This window comes from Semicossyphus pulcher, unplaced genomic scaffold (assembly GCF_022749685.1).
Source record: "Semicossyphus pulcher isolate SPU_LCO1_2020_fin unplaced genomic scaffold, fSemPul1.0.p SCAF_1, whole genome shotgun sequence".
NCBI classification, from domain to species: domain Eukaryota; kingdom Metazoa; phylum Chordata; class Actinopteri; order Labriformes; family Labridae; genus Semicossyphus; species Semicossyphus pulcher.
In genome coordinates this window covers 17,922,982-17,942,802 of record NW_027211603.1, presented here as the reverse complement: position 1 = coordinate 17,942,802, position 19,821 = coordinate 17,922,982, and the positions used below count along the sequence as shown (strand labels likewise).

At 40.0% G+C, this 19,821-nt stretch overlaps 3 protein-coding genes across 4 annotated transcripts; 1 reads left to right on the top strand and 2 right to left on the bottom strand.

Moving 5' to 3' along the window:
• Positions 1 to 2,422: 2,422 nt before the first annotated feature.
• LOC138591404 (transcription factor E2F5-like) lies at positions 2,423 to 6,068 on the bottom strand. Its single transcript, XM_069661997.1, has 10 exons — positions 5,960 to 6,068; positions 5,414 to 5,573; positions 4,805 to 4,914; positions 4,552 to 4,702; positions 4,229 to 4,283; positions 3,521 to 3,585; positions 3,087 to 3,396; positions 2,790 to 2,837; positions 2,649 to 2,693; positions 2,423 to 2,547 (listed from the first exon to the last, which is right to left on the bottom strand). Exons 2-10 carry the CDS (start codon positions 5,570 to 5,572, stop codon positions 2,432 to 2,434), a joined length of 1,059 nt encoding a protein of 352 aa, XP_069518098.1. The 5' UTR covers position 5,573; positions 5,960 to 6,068; the 3' UTR covers positions 2,423 to 2,431.
• Positions 6,069 to 7,219: 1,151 nt separating this feature from the next.
• Positions 7,220 to 11,955, top strand: LOC138587212 (lysosomal protective protein). Its single transcript, XM_069657949.1, has 11 exons — positions 7,220 to 7,479; positions 7,820 to 7,931; positions 8,016 to 8,153; positions 8,243 to 8,401; positions 8,618 to 8,709; positions 9,068 to 9,152; positions 9,250 to 9,402; positions 9,484 to 9,629; positions 10,467 to 10,629; positions 10,721 to 10,810; positions 10,900 to 11,955. The coding sequence occupies exons 1-11, from the start codon at positions 7,310 to 7,312 to the stop codon at positions 10,981 to 10,983; spliced, it is 1,392 nt and encodes a 463-aa protein (XP_069514050.1). The 5' UTR covers positions 7,220 to 7,309; the 3' UTR covers positions 10,984 to 11,955.
• Positions 11,956 to 12,554: 599 nt separating this feature from the next.
• Positions 12,555 to 19,603, bottom strand: slc38a7 (solute carrier family 38 member 7). 2 transcript variants are annotated; one of them, XM_069657948.1, is made up of 13 exons: positions 19,554 to 19,603; positions 18,695 to 18,763; positions 17,847 to 18,285; positions 17,349 to 17,402; positions 15,994 to 16,138; positions 15,401 to 15,542; positions 15,200 to 15,298; positions 14,988 to 15,045; positions 14,768 to 14,882; positions 14,515 to 14,662; positions 14,179 to 14,378; positions 14,040 to 14,091; positions 12,555 to 13,686 (listed from the first exon to the last, which is right to left on the bottom strand). In XM_069657948.1, the coding sequence occupies exons 3-13, from the start codon at positions 18,099 to 18,101 to the stop codon at positions 13,584 to 13,586; spliced, it is 1,371 nt and encodes a 456-aa protein (XP_069514049.1). In that variant the 5' UTR covers positions 18,102 to 18,285; positions 18,695 to 18,763; positions 19,554 to 19,603; the 3' UTR covers positions 12,555 to 13,583. The 2 variants fall into 2 exon arrangements, with proteins under 2 accessions (XP_069514049.1, XP_069514048.1); XM_069657947.1 differs by lacking the exon at positions 18,695 to 18,763 and having other exon boundaries at positions 19,554 to 19,599.
• Positions 19,604 to 19,821: the final 218 nt, after the last annotated feature.

The window sequence follows — 19,821 nt, the reverse complement described above, 5'->3', positions numbered from 1 at the left end:
CTCATGCCATTATGAACAGCGGCACAGCGGTGTCACATCTTTCTCTTCAGGCTGTTTTCCTCTTGATTTCACAAAACCCTGTTTAAACAGATGCAGCTCTTTTTATTTTCAGCAATGAGATGGACTCAAGGAGTAAAGTATCTCAGGGGAGAGGGCATATTAAACCTTAATGACCACATCACCTTACCACTTTCGCTGCATGGTTACTGAGACAAATAGCAGTAATGTACTTAACTTATACAAACGTCCAGACTATGAACTATTAAAGATAGGTCCATATGTTGCTGAAAAGAGCAACCAAAGAATAGTTACAAGAAAAAGTTAAGATATTTAAATACATTCTTCCTTATACACACTTCTTATAGTTACTTCAGAATAGCAAATGATACATCTGTTTGTGTTTTAAGTATTTTTGCACATCTTACTCATCAGGGGTCTCTTTCAATAATGAGAAAAAAATGTGGAACTTACCAAAAGCTACAATCCATTCATGTCTTTAAGTATCCCTTCAAGTGTTTGCCATCATCTCTAGGTCGGCGGTATAAACATGCTCGGAGCTGACCTCTCTCTGTTTCACCATCACTCGGACTTTCTCTACCTTTCACTCTCTCCTCCTGCACCCCTCCCACCTGCGTCCTCTGTCCCTCTCTCTGTGCTTTTAGTTGTTTGGGTCACTTTTTGTCTCCGGGGTTTAGGGTTCAAGCATGGCTTCATATTTCATGAGGTACCTTGTTGTTCGACAGTTTGTTGGTTGTCTGTTTACAATGAACAGATAAAAGGAGAGAGCAGTGTGTTTAGGCTTGCGTGCACACAATCCTTTAAAGCAAGACATCCCTTTGAGTCATTGCTTGTATTTGGATGTACATGAGTTTATTGCTTTCCTATGGTTAGTATTTTATAGCATGGTAAAGCTACAGGATGGCCACAGCACTCAGCTAGGTGCTCAAACAAGGTGAAAATCTGGAGCATGTTGATCACACCCAGGATATCTATCCCATTCTCTAACTGTCAGATGTCTCCCACTGACTGATTCCCCATTGAGCCGTCTTTCAGCAGGACCTCATCTCGCGACTCTGGGTTTGTTGGGGGTGTAGTCTTACGGATGGTGCCGGGCCAGCAGGACTGTGCAGGCTGTCACTGTTTAGACACATTTATCCTTCGGTCAGGCAGACTTACAATTGAGCCCTGTGCAAGGGCACAGTAGCAGGTTCCCCAGAGTCAGACCACTGTCTGCAGGCTCTGAAACCCTAGAGGGCCCAGTGAAAGGACCACCTCCTCCCTCTACTTGCTTTAGCTGTAGGATACTGTGGCCTGCACAGGGACAATAACTTCCCCCTGTATTATTGATACCGCAGGGAACAGCGATCACTCAGTGCAGCAGGGCTCGATTCACCACGGGAATATTCAATGAGAAACTGGATCCACCCCATTCGTCCCTCCTCTCTCTGCTGGAAACTCGGGCATGGCAGAAATCAGCTGGTGAAAGCTGCTGTAGAGATTGAAATACTTGGTTTAAATCCAACTTTTGGTCTACTCCACATTTTCACATGGAAATATCGAAGCAGAAATAATCTTAATCCCCCCTAAACGGTGCTGGTCTGATGGCATTTACGGACATAAAATGACATATAATTTATCTCACTTAGTGTAAATTGGGCACTGGATGCAGCTTTTTTTGCCCAGTGCTACACAGAGAGGTTTCATCAGGAAATACAAAGCTTGACGGGTAGCCAAGTCCCTGGCATTAGCAGAGAACATTTGCATTTCAGGTAATGCCTTTATTACCCTTACCTCACATAACTGAATGTGAAAAACTGTTTACATTTTAAACTGTGAACAGATATCAGAACAAAGTCTAATACAAAACACCGGGTTGGTTTCTGTTTTTGGGGAGAAGAGTAAATGATTAGTGGGACTGTTTGTCACCATTTCCTAAGAGAAGAATTACTTATAACAGTGATCGCTGTACTTGTCCTCTAGCACCACCATCAGGTTGTAGTTTTAATGTGTACAGTACTTTGTGCTTTGACCACAATACCTGCAAAAATGACATTTACACCAGCCTGAGCTACAGTTAAGATTACCTGTAAATCTTTGTTAGCGTGCTAACACGCAGAGGATAGAAGTCAAGGCTGTAGACTCTGGGTCTTGTTAGCAGTTTAAGTTTCATGTGTTAGTTTTTTTACATTCTGTGAGGCAATTTTTTTTTTAAAATCTTTTGACAAAATCAAATCTAGTTAATGGCATTTAATTGGACTGTATTATATTTTAAAGGTGTTTCTATTATTTTTAGTTCGTAGTATATGAATGAGGTGCACACGATATTCAAAATCATTTGTTTATTTACATTCAAAAATCTATAAAAAACATACTATGTACATTTCCAGAGTACAAATATTTACTTTTGAAGTCTTAACACAGGAGTTCATGTTCACACGTTGAGCATAGGGATGTCAAAGAGATCACTGAGGCCTTCACTCTCATCCAGATGATAGCGGTAATCACGTTCAGATGGGGGCGGAGACAGGCGGAGGTGCGGAGAAAACACTGAGGAGTAGAGGTAAGGTTGAGATTAATAAAAGGATACCATATCTATAGTATATAAAAGAATAAAGATCATATAAAGTGAGAAAATAATGTTTACTTACCTTCAGGGTTCATTAGCTCTTTGAAAATATTTGCTCTCATTTTTTCTAAAGAGGGAAGAAAGACATGTTTTATCATACATGTGTGTGAATTTAAAACAACATGAATGGTTCAGAGACATGAAATGACTATGAAAGCACTACCTTTGTTTGGGTTGAAGAGGTTCCCCAGTTCTTTTGAAAAACTTGGCACTAAAAAAAATAGAAGACAAAACAAATCAACTAAAAGCCACATCCAAGATGCATAAATCCATTATTGTGTGAGCTGGAGGAAAAACACGGCAGAACCAGCAACCACTGATATAAAACTGATAAACTGCTTTCATCCTTCAGTGAAGGAGACGCTTAGCACCTGTATTATCTCCTTCTAGGTTTTCTAGGTATTTAATTTACACATCATTTACAACTCACTTCAGAAATTGTTCAAACCAAAACACTCACATTCAGATGTTCTCTGAGGCTCACTATTCATAAATGACGATGACAGAAGATGCCGAATGTCCTCCAGGGCCGGCCATCTAGATTTGGCACTATGTGCAGTATTGTCAGTCGCCTGACAAGATGCGATGCTGCCTTCTGCCTCGTTCGAAGTTAGCATTACCGATTTGGCTTCCTGTAAAATTTCCTCAGACGGTGGGACTGGCAGCACAAGAGAAGCAGAGCTCACAGAGCTTTTGTTAAGAAGTACAATGTCTATTGGCCCATTGATGCTTTTCAGATGGATCTGGTACTTTGCTGGGCTGTTCGGGACCTAAAAGAAGACATATGCTCATATTTAATCATCCTTTGTGAAGTTAAAACTGCTACAAGAAGAAATACTTTATAAATCCCAGAGGGGAAATTCAACACTATAGGTTTCTTACAGCTATACTTACAGCTTTGGGAATGGGAACGTCTAGCTCTGTGCCAGACGGTGCTTGTACTGCCAGAAGAGTATGGCCTGGAGAGAGAGGAGAGTGAAACCCTGTGGTCAAATCATTAATTTAGTCTGGTCTTTATATTTTCTTTTTTCTTCTATTCTGAACAAACTGCTCTCATAGTTTGGACAGTGATGCAGGTGACACCCTAACACTATGCAACAGTGTTTGTTCAGAGGTGGTGATATTAGTCCAACTAGCAAAATAGAATGAAAACCACACACCTGATTCAAAGTTACAACCTATTTCATCCGTCTACATAACGCACATTCTGAGCTTAAAATTCTCCTGTTACACATTTATTATTTTGCACCTTTGTGGCAGGTAGAAATATAGCAAGGGAAATCAATGAGAAGTTATGCTTTCAAACCTGAGGGCCTTATGTTTCAGCTGTCAGTTACAGTTTTTGCTCTACATTTAGATTTTAAACATGTTAATGTACTATTGGTTTAAAAACTTGAGATTTTCTACAGAAACATCAATCACTGCAGCCCAAAAGCAGCAGGGAGGAAGAAATGTGCTGAAGATATTCATCAACAAGTAGGGTTATGATGTGTAATTCACTCGGCTGACTCTCACTTCCTCTCTACCTTGGATTTTCATCGTTATCAAAAACATGCGACCACAAGAGTGATTCATAAAAAGGCAAGAGAAAGTATAAGTTACCACTGAAGCAGTTGCAGATGTCGTCATGGTTCACATAGGTCAGAGTTGATTTGAGTTAAGGTTCAATTAAGACAGTGCAGTTTGAGGAGATATCTCAAGGATTCTGTGTGTCAGAACATAGCAGGTTGCCCAACTCAGACATTCTCTATGACTGACTTTGCCAAAGAATTAGAGCATCTGTGTAATAAAATAATTAACCATTAACCAACCATATAAATCTGATTAAATCTGCTCATAAATGTAACTATTAAAAGTTTAACATTTCCAGCAAACAAAAACATCTCTGCACATGTAAGTACATTTTTGTGACAAGGATATTGACTGCAGTCCTCCGTCGTGTTCCTGATGCTCTGTTCAACCCAGAACTTCTGCTGGTCCAAAGTGTGTTCCTTGTGCTCCAAGTCCTGCAGCTCAGACTTTAGCTCCATCAGTCTGCAGTCAAACTCAAGTGACTGCTCTCCTGGAAATGCCCCCCTTCATAAGAAAAGCACATGTATTATGATGCAAAACAAATATTCTACACCTCACTCTTGCCACACATGCATATCCAAATGCATGCACACATTAAAAACGTACCTCCACTTTACGGTGCTCTTGGATATTTTCACAATCAGACCAACACCCTCCAGCACATTGGTTATGTCATAGATTCGCCTTTTCTTTCCAACAGCCAGAACCTTGACAGCCTGAGAGAGTAAAAAAAAACACCCATTATCCTGCCTCTTACTTTGAGTGTCTCAAATAACTTTAAAGTAGGTATTTAAAGTCCATAACCTGCTTTAAAAACTCAATTAAGACCTTAACTGGAGCACTAAACACACTTTTAATTGTTTGTTTAGGGTTAGGGATGTAGTTACAACAACAAGATTTTAGATCAAGAGCAGCCCTCTCAGATTTGTGACAAAGTATTCCAAAAACAACACTATTAAACACATATATTTCAGTGCACATTGTAACACCCCCATTTAGGTGAAATATCATCTTAATCTCCAACATTTTTTAAGCTATTTTGTAGATATGACCAACTGCGTGTATGAAAAGTAATAACATATATTGTGTAGTTGCGTTTAGTCCAAAACAGTTACATTAAATAAAACAGACATGAAGATATCTGATAAAACATGATAAAACATTTTCAGTGTTAGATTCAGAGTTTGTTGTATTGCCTGGTCTCAGTTCACTTACGTCTTTTAGGTCCAGCACACCTTCCTCAGCTTCTTGTAACATCTTTACAAACCTCGTAGCAAGCAAGCTAAGGCTCCTCAGACTCCTCTGATATATGAGGTTGTTCTCAAGCAAGGTGGTCTCTCCTTCTGGACTATGTGAGCTTCCTTCGGGATCCATTCTGCTAAGCGTGAGGGGAGAACAAATAAATTCGGGAGCATTCCTGCACGGATCTGTTTGATCTCTTTGCGAGCCATCCTCTGTTGTTTTGCGTGGATATTTGATTTTTTTTTACATACTACGAAGTAAACTTTTCAGAAGAAAACAATGTGTTGTACTTTTCGTTTCTCTGTGGAACAGATTTACTCTGAAAAATAGTACCGGAAACGCTAACATTTGATGTAGCTAGCTTTTCACTCGCTCACATCTAACGTTAAGACAAAGTTTTTCATTTGTTGTATCGTTGCGACTACTTATTGATCGAATAGTGCTCAAACATGCATACGAATGAACCGACAACATTGTTTCGGCTGCAAGCGCTAAAATCACGAGAAAGAATTGATTTACCTGGAGCGTTGTCGGAACCAGCTGTACACAGAGTTCCTGCCGAGGATATTAACCTGACGCCTGTCCAGACGACGACAACTGATGGGAATTTCACCTGAGATGCAAGTTTTGGCGGACAGCTTAATTAATCCAGTGTTTACATCCAATCTAAAGCAGATGTTTACAGCAATGTCCCAACTTTGGCGATAGTCCGACCCCCCTGCTGTTTTGGAGTTGGGCGCGTATTTTTTCCGGTAGCAGTATATATGTGCTTTCAAAATAAAAGCCCAAACATTCGACCGATCACAGTAAAGTGTGTCACAAAAGGAAATCCACAGTTAAATAGCCAATAAAAAATAATATTTGAATTCCATTTTGCTGATTACATTTCTGGGTCCTGGTATTGTTCCTAATGGTTCACTGTTAAACTACCATGACTTACAAGAGTTGTTACTGTTTGTAATATCTGTGCTTCATACATCAAAATTTGCTTTAATTAAACCAGTTCCAGGGTAAAGGTATAAGCTTCATACCTGTGTAATTAGTAGTAAAGAAGATATTATTGGAACTACATGTAGACTGCACTAACATATACATTAACTAAACTGGGGAAATAATAATTAAAAAAGAACAGGCTATCGAATTTCTCAAAGGGGTATGACTCGCCAACTTAATTCCTTATTTTTGATTTAGCTAATTTTTCCACTTAGCCTATGAGGTCTGTTCCAAAAACTTTTACTTATTTTTTTAAATAAAACCTGACATGTTTTTTTTTTTACATCAATCAATTTCCCACTCTTTATGGGCGCAAATGTTTCGGGAAAGTATTTCATGGTAACGGCAATGTCACCGTCAATTTTCAGTCGGAATGCATTGTGTTGATTTATTAATTACAGTGTGCACATGTTCCTTAACTTGAACAGCAAATATTTGTGTAATTTATTTTTTCTTCTGTAGTGGCAGATTTTCTGCAGACGATTAAAGTTTTCAAGTAAATGCAAGCGGTTTTTAGCAATGGTTTAATGTTTTATATTTTGGGACCTATTTCCATTTACATGGACTCCATTATTATAGATTTCTGCTTGGAAGAAAGCGCAGGTTACCATTACAAATAATTAGATAACAAGCATACTAGTTAGCTCCGACGATCCAAGAAAGGCGACTATGGATCCAGGACTTCCGTATTTAGTCAGACGCTGATCACGTGGCCCGATTCAGCAGCGGTCACATGAACGTTCTGGTTTGACTTGTTCACGCGGAGCTGCCGTTGAGCACGCTGAGGGAAGTTATTGCTACAAAGAAGCTTCATCTTTCTCAACGAGAGCTGTTGTGTAGTGTTTCTTTTCGTTTAGAAGTTAGTTTGTTTCAGTGATGTTTGCCGGGGCTTTGTTGTTGTGCTTGTTGGCGGCGTTTCAGCTTGGCACCCGGGCTCAGTACGCTCCTGATGAGGTTACTTACCTACCTGGTATGAAGTTCAAACCGAACTATCAACAGTGGTCGGGATACCTGCAGGCTCGCCCCGGAAAGTTTCTCCATTATTGGTAAGAGATTGTAACCAACTAGCTTTCTGCAGCTTCTAAATAAGCCTGACTGAACTCCACCGTAGTTTGGCCAGAGTTTGACTGTATTTCGACTCACACATAGGCAATGTAAACTGTGATGTGCGATTTATTTGATAGCTAGTTCCACATTCTTAGGTCAAAAAGCAACCCTCCTGTAGCCTAGTTTTATGCTTTTATTTTACATTCCTAACAAAATGTTGTTATTTTGGAGAATCATTAGCCATGTGAGTATGTTTTAACAAGGCCAAAGTTGTTTTCTCTGACTTCTCTGAGACCTTGCAGTAGTGCACTTGTAAACCCTGGCCCTGATCTCCTGCAGGTTTGTCACTTCTCAGAGGGACCCAGTCAAAGACCCTCTGGTGCTCTGGCTGAATGGAGGCCCAGGCTGCAGCTCGCTGGACGGATTCTTGTCAGAGAATGGGCCATTTCATGTGAGCATGCTGACTTTGGAACTGACTATACCTGTGCACTGATTAAAAGTGAACATAAATAGAAATTGTGTGTTTTCTTCTCAGGTAAATGACGATGGAGCCACCCTGTATGAGAACAAACTCAGCTGGAACAAGATTGCCAATTTGCTGTATCTAGAATCTCCTGCAGGAGTGGGATATTCCTACTCTGATGACCAAAAGTATGCCACGGATGATGACCAGGTGGGTTTGATGACTGCCTGCCTGACTGACTTTTAAATGTGAAGAAAAGCTTTGAGTCATCCTTTACATCTCACGTGTTCTTCTGCTAGGTTGCAGATGATAATTATGAAGCCTTGCAGAGTTTCTTTGTCAAGTTCCCAAATTTCACTCAAAACGACTTCTTCATCTTTGGGGAAAGTTATGGTGGAATTTACGCACCAACCCTCAGCCTGCGCATGGCTACTGGAACTGCCAAAGTCAACTTCAAGGTAAGATGGGTTGTGCGATTTGCTAACTTCTCGTGAGCTTCACATGGGGTTTTTTATCATCTGTATCAGTGTTATCACCAGAATGCAGTATCTACACTTATGAAATTGTTTTGCCCTTCAGGCACTTTGATGGAACTCATAAAAGACTTTTGCAGCAAAGTAGGCTGTGTTTTTAACCAACAACATTTACCCTGACATATATATTTTGTTTTTTAGGGCTTTGCAGTAGGAAATGGTCTCAGCAGCTTTGCTCTCAACGACCAAACTTTGATCTACTTTGGTTACTACCATGGGCTCTTTGGAGAAGAGTAAGTGTACCTTTTATTTGCTGTTCAGAAAGAAATGCCATCCAGCTAGTGTTTTCCCCTGGTAGTCAGAATATAGCTCATAACATGTAGGTGATTCTTTCTGGCTAAATAGATGCTAAATGAAATTGTAACATTGTAAATGACGTGATGCTGCATTTGAAATGATGCTCACTAGAATGTTGCATAAGGTTTTAAAAGTGACTAACTTGTTTATATCAAAGAAAAATCTGTTTTAGTCTGAAGAGAAGCAAGTATTTAAATATTCTCATCAAGTGTTAACAGCAAGCGGAGAAGTTATAAGTTACTCATATGTAGCTGACACAGTTATTGTGTTTCTAAAGTTTTGTTTTATGTGCAGCTTGTGGCGTGATCTGAACATAAATTGCTGTGACAAGGAAGGCTGTAACTTTTACAACTCCAGTGCAGAAACCTGCAAGACTCTGGTATGTGTGCACTATTTCTGCATTAATCTGCTAGGTATTCAGTTGATGCTATTATACCACTCTTACCGATTTAACTTCCTCCTTGTCTTCCTTTTAGGTGAATGTGGCCTTTGGTATTGTGTATGAAAGTGGCCTTAATGAGTATGCCCTGTACTTGGATTGTGAGGGTGGCAGAAGATACCACAGAGGCTATGAGAGGGCCATGACTCACCTGTTTAAGAACTTCAGGAAACACCCACACAATCACAAGGTTAGTGTTTCCTGCTCAAAACCAGTGCTTCTCACTCATGTGACTCATTGTGCATTCATGAAAAAATCTGTTAATTAAAAGTTTTCAGATGGAGTCTCTTCCTTGGTGTCTCTGGGTGAAGTCCCTCCCTGCATCAACAGTACTGCTCAGATGAACTGGCTGAGGAGAGGCGATGTGAGGAAAGCGTTACACATTCCAGACATTCTGCCACCCTGGGACATCTGCAGGTGTGTTACAGCAAAAATAACAAATGTGACATCACCTCTGACTTTATCAGGGGCAACTTTAACCACAACAAAGGGCAAATACAAAAAAGGATTCAAATCTCACTTTAGCAACCAAATCCGAATTCTATGTCTGTACTACTATGCTCAATACTACTGATACACCTAGATAAAGATCTGAAGATATATTGTAGCAACCACATTTAAGACACCATTGTCAATGCATTAAACGTCTCACAAGGGTCTATTTTAGGAAAACTGTTTTAAAAACTTTGAATCACACAAAAGGTGGAATTGTTGTCGTGATCAATGGAAACTCTCAGCGTGACAGCCCTTATAATACTGCGCCGCAGTTACCTTCAGCTCTCTGCAGACAGTAATATTGCATGGTGCTGTTAGCGCTGGCGTTTGTGAATTACATGCTTTATGCCACAAGGCCACATTTGCACAGGCAGGGACCAAAGTTGCCCTTAATGTTTGCATAATGACTCATTTAAATAAGCTCAAACAGCACCAGAGCACAGAGACACTGATTGCTCTGCAGCGCTGTTTGGGGTGTGTTTAACCCTCTGCATGTGCTTCGAGAATTAGTGTCATTTGCACAGGTTTAATGGGCGCAAAAGCTGCGCAATCACATAGTGAATTCCCCCCTGTGTGTATTGATTTTACTGATTGTTTGCCTTGATAACTGCTTTATTAAACAATGTGAGGAAGTAGTTTTAGACGATCTATTGTTCTTTCAAGGATCATTAATTGAAGTTAGCCTCTCACAATATCTGTATCTCTCTGTGTGTAGGACATGAAGCATATGATCACTATCCACTCTTTTCGTCATTGTAGTGAAGATGTTGGCGCGCAGTACACCAACCTGTACCCGACAGTGAAGGATGTGTACCTGAAGCTGCTCTCTCTGAACCTGCGGGCGCTCGTCTACAACGGAGACACTGACATGGCGTGCAACTTCCTGGGAGACCAGTGGTTTGTTGAAGACCTTGGCCTGACGGTAGGAACTTTGATGTTGATGACAATGTTTTTTTCGTCCTCCAAAACTACAAACAGATACACTTCTTAATGTAACCTATGTACGTTCTCAGGCAACCACTAAGTACCAGACCTGGCTTCACGATGACCAGATTGCTGGTTTCTACCAACAGTTTGGAAACCTAACTTTCCTGACAGTCAAGGTAACAAGCGGTGTGCTGTTTAGTGTCTGCTGTAGGAGCATGTTTTGTTTTACATTGATGTGTAAACGCTGCTCAATTCTGTGTTTCAGGGTGCAGGTCACATGGTTCCTCAGTGGGCTCCAGGTCCAGCTTTCCACATGTTCCAGTCTTTCATAACGAACAGCATCTACTGAGCTATGATGGAGACTCCTGTCTGTATATACCTGCACTCATCACTTGTTTAATGGTACTTTTTTTTTCTCAGGGAAGATGAAGATTTTGGAGGTAAAGGGACTGTTAAGACTTAATGCTTTGCTCTGAATCACATTGGATTTGAAGTGAAGTAAGTGCACACTTCCTGTTTTGTGGACCTCTAACAACTGGACACAAACAAAAGTTAATTATCACAAATATATTTGGTCAATAGGCAGCTTCACTTCTTGCCGCCTGTCTTGCACCTGCTCCTGTTTAGCCTTAAAAGCTCCTCAGCTGTAAAATTGTCCTCTAACTGGAGAACTACATAAAAAAGAGTATACAAGTCCTTAACGTTGCCCCTCAAAAATAGAGGGAAAGTAACAACCCTGCATTAAGTCAGCACTCTGACCGTACTGTTTTATTTCACATCTGTTGTGCTGAATAAAACGAAACAGAAATACCCGTTTCCTTAAACTTGGGCTGCACTCTACATGATCAAATGAAGCTACTTCCTGTGGCACTGGTGTAACGCTCAGTGGTGGTGTTCGCAGTTTTAATTTAAATGAAAGTAAATGAAGTGATACAAGGTAACTTCTGAATGTATCTAACAATATTGAAATTGTCTGAATAAAAACTGCAAGTAAAATTACATTCTTCGTCGTGTGAAAACTGCCAGTCACATGCCTCGATTTGTAGTTCATTTATTGGAACATCACAGGTTATTCTGTCAAGCATTTCCATTAAACTTTACATGAACTTCATGTTTTCAAGTCAACTTTCCATCCAAGACAACAGGGACACAAGCTTTCTGCTTCATAGATGCATGGGAGGAAATAGTGTACATTCTGACACAGTACTGTAAATGTGACAGAAATAAGGTCAACTTGTTTTCTGCAGCACCAAAATAATAAACAACACAATAATAAAAACACAAATGGCTCAAACCCAAACCATGAAGAATTTGTATTTCAACAATGATTTAAAGAAAACTTCATTAAAAGTTTGTTTTTGGCTATAGCTCCTTTCCTCTACATAATATGGTGAATGTATTTAGTCCAGCAGTGTGATTAATGTTATTGCTATTTGGGGGTATGGAGGTCCCTTTTAGAGTCACTGTCCCTCATGTTCACACATAAAAGCCTGTTTTGTTTTCATAAAAGTCAGATAAACGGTATTTTAATTCTTTGCTTTGCCAAGATAATTCGCTTTGATTCTGTTAAATGTAAAACCAAGGATCAAATCCACTCCCTTTAGTCTGGTCCTCTGTGTCATTGTAAACTTTTGAACCTTTTCCATATTTAAAATTTGGCTTGGCTTAGCTTGGTTGAAAAAGTAATTTTTTAACTACCAGTCTGACTAAGTGATCAATAATTCTGTTTTGAACACCATTAATTATAGTTTAATAGATGATAGTAATAGGGGTTAAAAAAGGAAGCTCACACTTTGGTTTTAGGCTTAAAAATAATCTAATAATAATCCTGAGCTAAATACAATTAAGTAATTCAAGTAAATAAAAACTCACACTCAGTATTTGACTCCGAGTGAAGCTGGCTCTTCTCTGTGCAACTATTTTGTACAGTTTACATCCATTTTTCTTACATTCACAAAGTATCATTTACCGACCCGCTTTGTGGGCTCATGAAGGATTTGGGTTTTCTGTCCTGAATGTTGAGGTGCTACTCGTGTTAGACACCCTCCCCACCCGTACTTAGTGTTTGGGGAGACACACTGCTGTACCTTTAAGCCTGTCTGTCAACTGTTTTTTACATGGACATAACTAATCTGTTGTAAAAAGGCATGCAGGCCTACCTTAACCTAAATTTGTACATGTCTAAATGATATGAATAAACCCCAACACAAACTATCAAATCATCATAGCACTTCTGACTTTATAAAATATGAAATTATATAAGAAACCAGAAAAATGTAAATGATTTAAAATGTGTTCTAAAATGAAATACTGGTAGTTTGCTTTGCTCAAATCATTAAAAAACTCACTTGTTCAACTTTTTTTTAAGGTGCTTACTAGAAAAAAACAAATTAACAATACTTGTTCCAATCAGTAATGATGCTGTGTCCTAGTGTCCATCACTTAATTAACATAAAAGAGACAAAAATCATGATTTGTGGACAAACTATGAGCAGCAGCAACGTAAAGCCTGGACTTAGATTAGACTTTGGCGCTGCAGCATGTCATTTTAAACAAGAAACATTTACGTCAACATGCAAGTTAAAATACACAAATTTGATTGTAAGACTCGTCCACACAAAGTCCTCAGCTTTGTCAATAGGACGGGAATGTGTTGCCCTTCTTCACTGCAAGTTAAAACCTTTTTTTTTATCATAAAAACATGCAGTGAAATTGTACAGAACATAAAAGGCAAAGTGTTCAAAGTCACTTGGCATTGTGGGTCGTCTGAGACTACCTGACAGAGTAAAGAGCTGTGCAGCAGGGCGGGGATATGATGTAGATGATTTTTAACTGAGATGCTTCTCTGTCGTATCCAGTTCAGTTCAGAATAGCAGCACAGGACTCAACACCCCCTCTCCTCTGTCTTCAAGAACTAGGACTCCACTGGCTCCACTAAAAATGTTCCTTTTAGCTGACGACGTCTTGATAGATGGAGTTGGTCGTGGTGAGGCCGAAGATGAAAGCACCAAGTGTGACCATGACAACGCCGAAGATCACCAATCCATGCCAGCTGTAACAGAGAGACCGACATATCAAAATAGCTGCTTTGGTTTAGCGCAGAAATAACACAGCTTAAGATGCGTTCAGCTGGTGGAGACCAAAACAGAGCTAAAAGTAGAGGAAATTACTTAAATTATGTGTAGGCAACTCTATAACTGTTTTTGTTAGCTTCTTTTGAAACACACCACTGACAATGTGATAATGCTTCATAAAGTTATACTTCTTTAACCACTGTGAAGAAAGGTGTGTTTGCCCCTTACTAACGTGGGATTAGATTCAAGGAAGACCAAGTCTGAAGCTGAGCCTCAAACTACAAGTTAAAACATTAATAAAAATTCAAAAGACATTTAAAAGTAATACTACCTTGCAGATCGGTTGTCCGTCTCTGCCAGCTTGGCTTGCATCAAACACAAACCTGTAAAGTTAAAGAGACAGGTGTTACAGTGTGACCTTAAGATTTCACAGAGATCCGAAGCCTTGCAAACACTGAGGGAAGAGTCACCTGGGAAGACAAAGATGAAGCAGGCGGCTAATCCTCCAATCAGCGAGATCACCCGGCCGATGTCTGGGATGAAGAGTGCGAGGACCAGAGTGACGACAAACCACGCCAGTGTCTGCAGGATCCTCCTCCTCTGCTCACGACGTACACACACCTCCACCTGCTCGCCTTGGAAACGCAGCCACAGTCCCTCTATAACTGCCCTGAAGGACAAATTAGACCAGAGTGCAGTGAGGAAATGAAAGGACTCATTAACTGCAGTGTAAAATACAGAAACACTTATGTTATGCTACTAGTTTGCTGGTTGAGGATAGAAGGGTGAAAAGCACTGAATCTTACCTGCCACAGAAGTGTAAAATGGGGTAGGAGGTGATGACACAGATGACAATAAAAGCTCTCGCGATAGCCACAGGGATATCATCAGGAGGGTATGACATCAACACGTCCTGACTCACATTGGAGCCAAATGTCAGGAAGCCACAGACACCTGATCAAACATAGACACAATAAGCATTTCACAAGTAATGTGCGTTTGATTGACAGGTTATTAGGTACATTATTGATTGTACAGTTGTACACACTTTGACCTCACCTGTTCCTGTGTAAACGAAGAGACAGATTATCATGCTCAGAGTGACCACAACTCCCCAAGGTTTGATCTCCTTCTTGCTCATGCTGTCGAACACTGGCACGCAGCTGACATGGCACTGTGGAGAGAAATAGATGAGCAGGAAGACAAAAATGTTCCGTTATTATTAAACTCTGTTAAAACAAAAGGATTTATAGTTTTATGATACCAAAAGGAGAGATACCTGGAAACCAAAGCATATGGTTGGCATTGCATTGAAAACTGCGGTCCAGGAAGAAGCACTGTAACAAACACAACAATTTAACAGCTCAAGCGAAGCATGATGACGAGGATGCAGATGTTGCCGCCTGAATGAGTAGTAAGCAAGGCTTAATATGACTAGTTTAAGCTGTTAGCTTCATAAAGTAAGGGCAGCATCATTAAGAGTGATCTCACCTGGTGGGAATGTAGCCCGGAGAAATCTCTTTGTCCGGCCAGAGGTACTTTATAATCACCACGATGGTGACATACCAGGTTCCCATCACACTCAGTGTACTGCAAGGAAGAACATCAACACCTCAGACTTTGTCATTATGCACGGTCAACGTTTGTTTTAATCTTTGAAAACATAAGTTGAGCGGGTGGGAGTATTTGTACCTGGCATACTTCTGAAAGCCAATCTCTTTGGGAATGGAGAGAGGCAGAATTACAAGGACTGCAGTAACAACGATGGTAAATTTGCGGTCGGTGTACCAGTGGTCGCCCACTGAAGCACCATCATGACCCGCTGCTGCTATCACTGCAAAGCAATGAAAATAAGAACACAGGAATTACAAAAAACAAGCAGAAACTGGTGTAAACTGGTGATGTAGCAGAGTAGATCATTCAAGTTAAAATCTCTCCATCCGTTCATTCCAAAGAACAAAAAGGTGGAGGGTCAAAGTCTTTTTCTATGAACAGGCAGGAGGAACTGCCTCAATACAGGAAAACGTGAGCGTTGGTCACATGAGGGACATTTTTACTGGAGGAAAAGGCTGACTGGTGTCATCCTTGATGCTCTTTGCCCTCATCAATGATGGCAGACTTGTTTTAAAGGTAATCAACACTACTATGACTGCAAGTAATGGTGACATCTCCTCTTTGATGAAACACAAATCAGTAAATTGACAGAAATGACAAAGTCCATGACAACTATGCAAAGGAAGCTCTGATTAGTGGCCTTTTCACTGTGTCAATGCAGATATACTCACAGCGATCCAGCTGGTCTCCAATGACGATAAAGAAAGCAATACATGTACCGAAGGTGTAGATAGCAATCGCTACTTCACATATGATGCCCGTAACCTTTCCGCAAGAGGCTCGAACAACCTCCTGATAGGTGCTTTCGTTACTGACCTGAAGAAATTAGAAGGATTATTACAAAGTTGACATTAATTCAGCAGTAAAAGTATTAAAATTTAAAAGATTTTTGAGTTCAAATCTATGTTCATAGTCCACATGGTTGAATGTACATCGTTCAGTGCAGTGTATGGATGTAGGCTTCATTAAGGGTAAAGAAATACATCCTAGTATGCAATACTCTAAGCATCCTGAGGAGATGGATTTGGTGTAAGATGGTGCATGAACATACTGAAGTTTTTTATTTGAATTAAAGTTAAGTGGCTTTTAAACGATACAAGTCATTACCGAAGCTCACAATAATACCAAGGAAGCATTCCCCATCACTCTGAAATCAGCTTCAGAATCACTCAAAACTCTGACACTGTGTCACAAAATTTCACACAGAAATTTGTCACAAACAGAGCTCCTGTCGTCAGCTAACTATTTAGTCGTCATGTGCCCAAAGCAGCTTCATTCAGCTTCCTTTTTTTTTTGCTGACGACTGCAAAAACCAAGCACAACCTACTGCTTATATAGCTCACGTGATTTCAGATTTGCAAAGCTCTTATTTTATCACAGCAGTGATGCAAATAAAGCTAAAGGTCAAATGAGATAACAGATGAGTAGTATAAAATTGATCATATGGCAGTTTCCTTGTATCTGCAGTATTCAAATGGGTGTTTCACAAGTAAAACCGCAGCAGAAGTCTCACTGCTGACAGTAATCACTTTCTGTTTAAAGCAGGATTATAGACAAAGTAATGGCTGTAGAGCCGTTGAGTGCAGTCATCAATCACACTCAGAGACTCTAATGGCTTCACATGCTTCAAGACAAGGTTCATCCTAAAACTGAATATGACAGATTTTTGTATTTAACAGCAATATTAAAAAGATGTTACGAGGTCATAACAAGTATAATCTATAAAGTTAAATGTTTCTCACTCTTAAACTTGGATGGACTCCGTTATGTCTTAATATGGAAGTCTAAGCCACCAGGAACTGAAAGTCTGAGCTTTTGTGCAATGCACTACACTTTACAACCAGAGTTATTGCACAAGGCTGATCCAATTATGTCACCACTACTGAGAGTAGAAAATGCTGATTTGAAAGAAATGGAGTCTGATTTCGGAGGCTGCAGAACACGGGGGGAAAAAATGAAATAGAAACAAGGGGAAATGTCTGAGATGGAAATTAGGACTTTCAGGACGTCAGAGTCTGACACAAACCTGGGAGCAGTAGCCGAGGATGACCAGTCCACTGATTATGAAGATCAGCATGAACTGTAACAAAGAAACAGGAAGCATCACATTATAGTTCCTGATTATATTGTCCATAAGCTGAATAGTGATGGTCATAAGAAAACAGAAAATGCATTCATACTGTGATCAGATTTCAGCTCAAACATTCAGTACAGAGAAGTGTGTACGTACTGCGAAGGCCATGTTCAGTCTAAGATTTTTCCCCCTTTAAAATCAGAATTGATACTGACTGATTGGTCTGCAAAAAAACTATGGGTTGCTGAAGTGCCAAACTTTAGCTTTAGCTTTAACAGGTTCAACTACATAGTTAAAAGGACGGAGACAGACCTAATAATGAATCGTATTAAACAGTTGCATGCCAGTTTATCACATTACCCTTAAATATTTACAGTTGGAACGGGCAGTGGTAAAAAAGGTCAGCAGAAAGGTCATACAGTGTTTTATTCCTCACTTAGATCTCCTCACCATTTGGAGCATCACTCCTGCAGTGACTCCTCCTGCCATATTGAAAGCTGCAGGGAAATTAAGTAAACCAGCTCCCAGCGCTGCGTTCACTACGATAAAGACTGCTCCCAAAGACGACACACCCCCGCTACTTCTCCTCTCCATGTCTGGAAGCTGAACAGAATCCACACTGGGGCTCTGCAAGAGCCACGCGCGTTCTCCAGAGTCATGACTCCCAACTCCACCCCAGTCCTCCACATCAGTGTTAATTGCCATGAGTCCACAGGCTGTAGCTCGGCCTGCTAAGCCTTACACACTCCAAAAAATAAGACTTCAACTCTCTGGATCCGAGCAAAGAAAGTTGATGAGGGAGTCTGTCCAATGTCTTAAGATCCACAGTCGTCAGCAGGCAGATGATAGTTTCTTAAGTGTCAGTATGATGGTGGAGCCATTCAGTATCCTGTAATGAAATATTGTTTGCATTAAGATATACTTGCACAGGTGAATATTATTGAACATGCACAGTGTTTATATCATTTCAACACAGAGAGTAAATGAGGAACAAGATCCAATGTTTTTCTGGAGGTGTCACTAGTTCCAATGCTAATATTTTTTCCCATTGGATTGAAAACTGCAATTCGCACATAAAAATTGCCCTTTATAAATATAGCCCGCTTTTCTTGTTGATGAAATGAGCCGTTTACTTTTCAGCTGACCTTAAGTCCTGCCCACTATTGGCCCGTATGCTCACTGTGAGTATATCGAAGGTTCCCTGTGAGGAAGTGGTTCCTCAGAGACAAAATTTGATTAACCACTTCCTTCTTTCTTCATCTTATCTTCAACTAACACACACACAAAGAGGTACATACTCAGGAGCACGGGGTCGACCTGATGAAGGACATTACCAATGCAGATGTGTGAGGAGTGTATACATTCAGCTGAAAAAACCAAAGGCAGCTTTTGAGTTAAATTGAACTTAAAAATCTGATCACTGCACAGCAAGGATCAGCGATAGAGACATACTGTACATCCTCAAATCAAGCACTAACACTATACAGATACTTCCCCATCAATGCTGACTGTTAACATCGACAATCAAGATGATAAGATTACTGGAAAGTGGAAGCTTGTCATACAAGTCATACAAGGTAAAAGTATTTTGACTGTTTTGCTTAAAGGTTTAAATACTTTAACTCTAGGCTTAAGCCACTTTATTTAGTGTACTGCTCTGTAATAACACAATGTCACCGAGATAGATATAAATATCAAACATTATAAGAATTAGATCTCTTATTAAATCCCAAATAGTCTCAAACAATGCCCATGGGAGCTGTAGAAGAAGTAAAGCGAACGGCACAGGGAACAGGGAGGGTGCCGATGATGTCGAGCTAGCCTCATTTTAACTTACTGCTAGCTTACTCCACACTGACAAACCTTCAGTTGCCTACAAATATACTGTTTAAATACTCCACCTTTAAATGTGATTAGGTTATTACTTTTCTTTTCATTTACCTAACAATAACATCTGTCAACGCAGCCAAAGCCCTTTGTTATTGTGTCCCACAATAGCTAGCTAGAAAATGTTTCACCTAGCTGATGAAAAAATACAACGATATTTTTCCAAACAAACCACATTAACAATATCTCTAATTTTCTTAAATTCACTTCATTCTTCGGCAGCGTTAAGTTTTGTGTTAATGATAAAATGCTGATAATTAGAGACATTACCTTCAGTGTTATACAGCCTCCACCACCCCAGGCAGCCGTCGGTGTTTTGGCAGCGCGTACAAAGCAGAGGAGCATGTGACACGTTGTCACGTGACTGGAATCCTGGGTAGCCCTCCTGTTGTTTAGAATTGTGGGTATTGTAGTTGTTTGGTGTTTGCTGTATAGTAAGCCACTCTTCCTGACGTCTGAAGGGGCGAATACCCTATTTACTTTATAGGTTAATGTTTGAAAATATAGGAATAGGTCCGGTTTTATCATTCAAGACAAT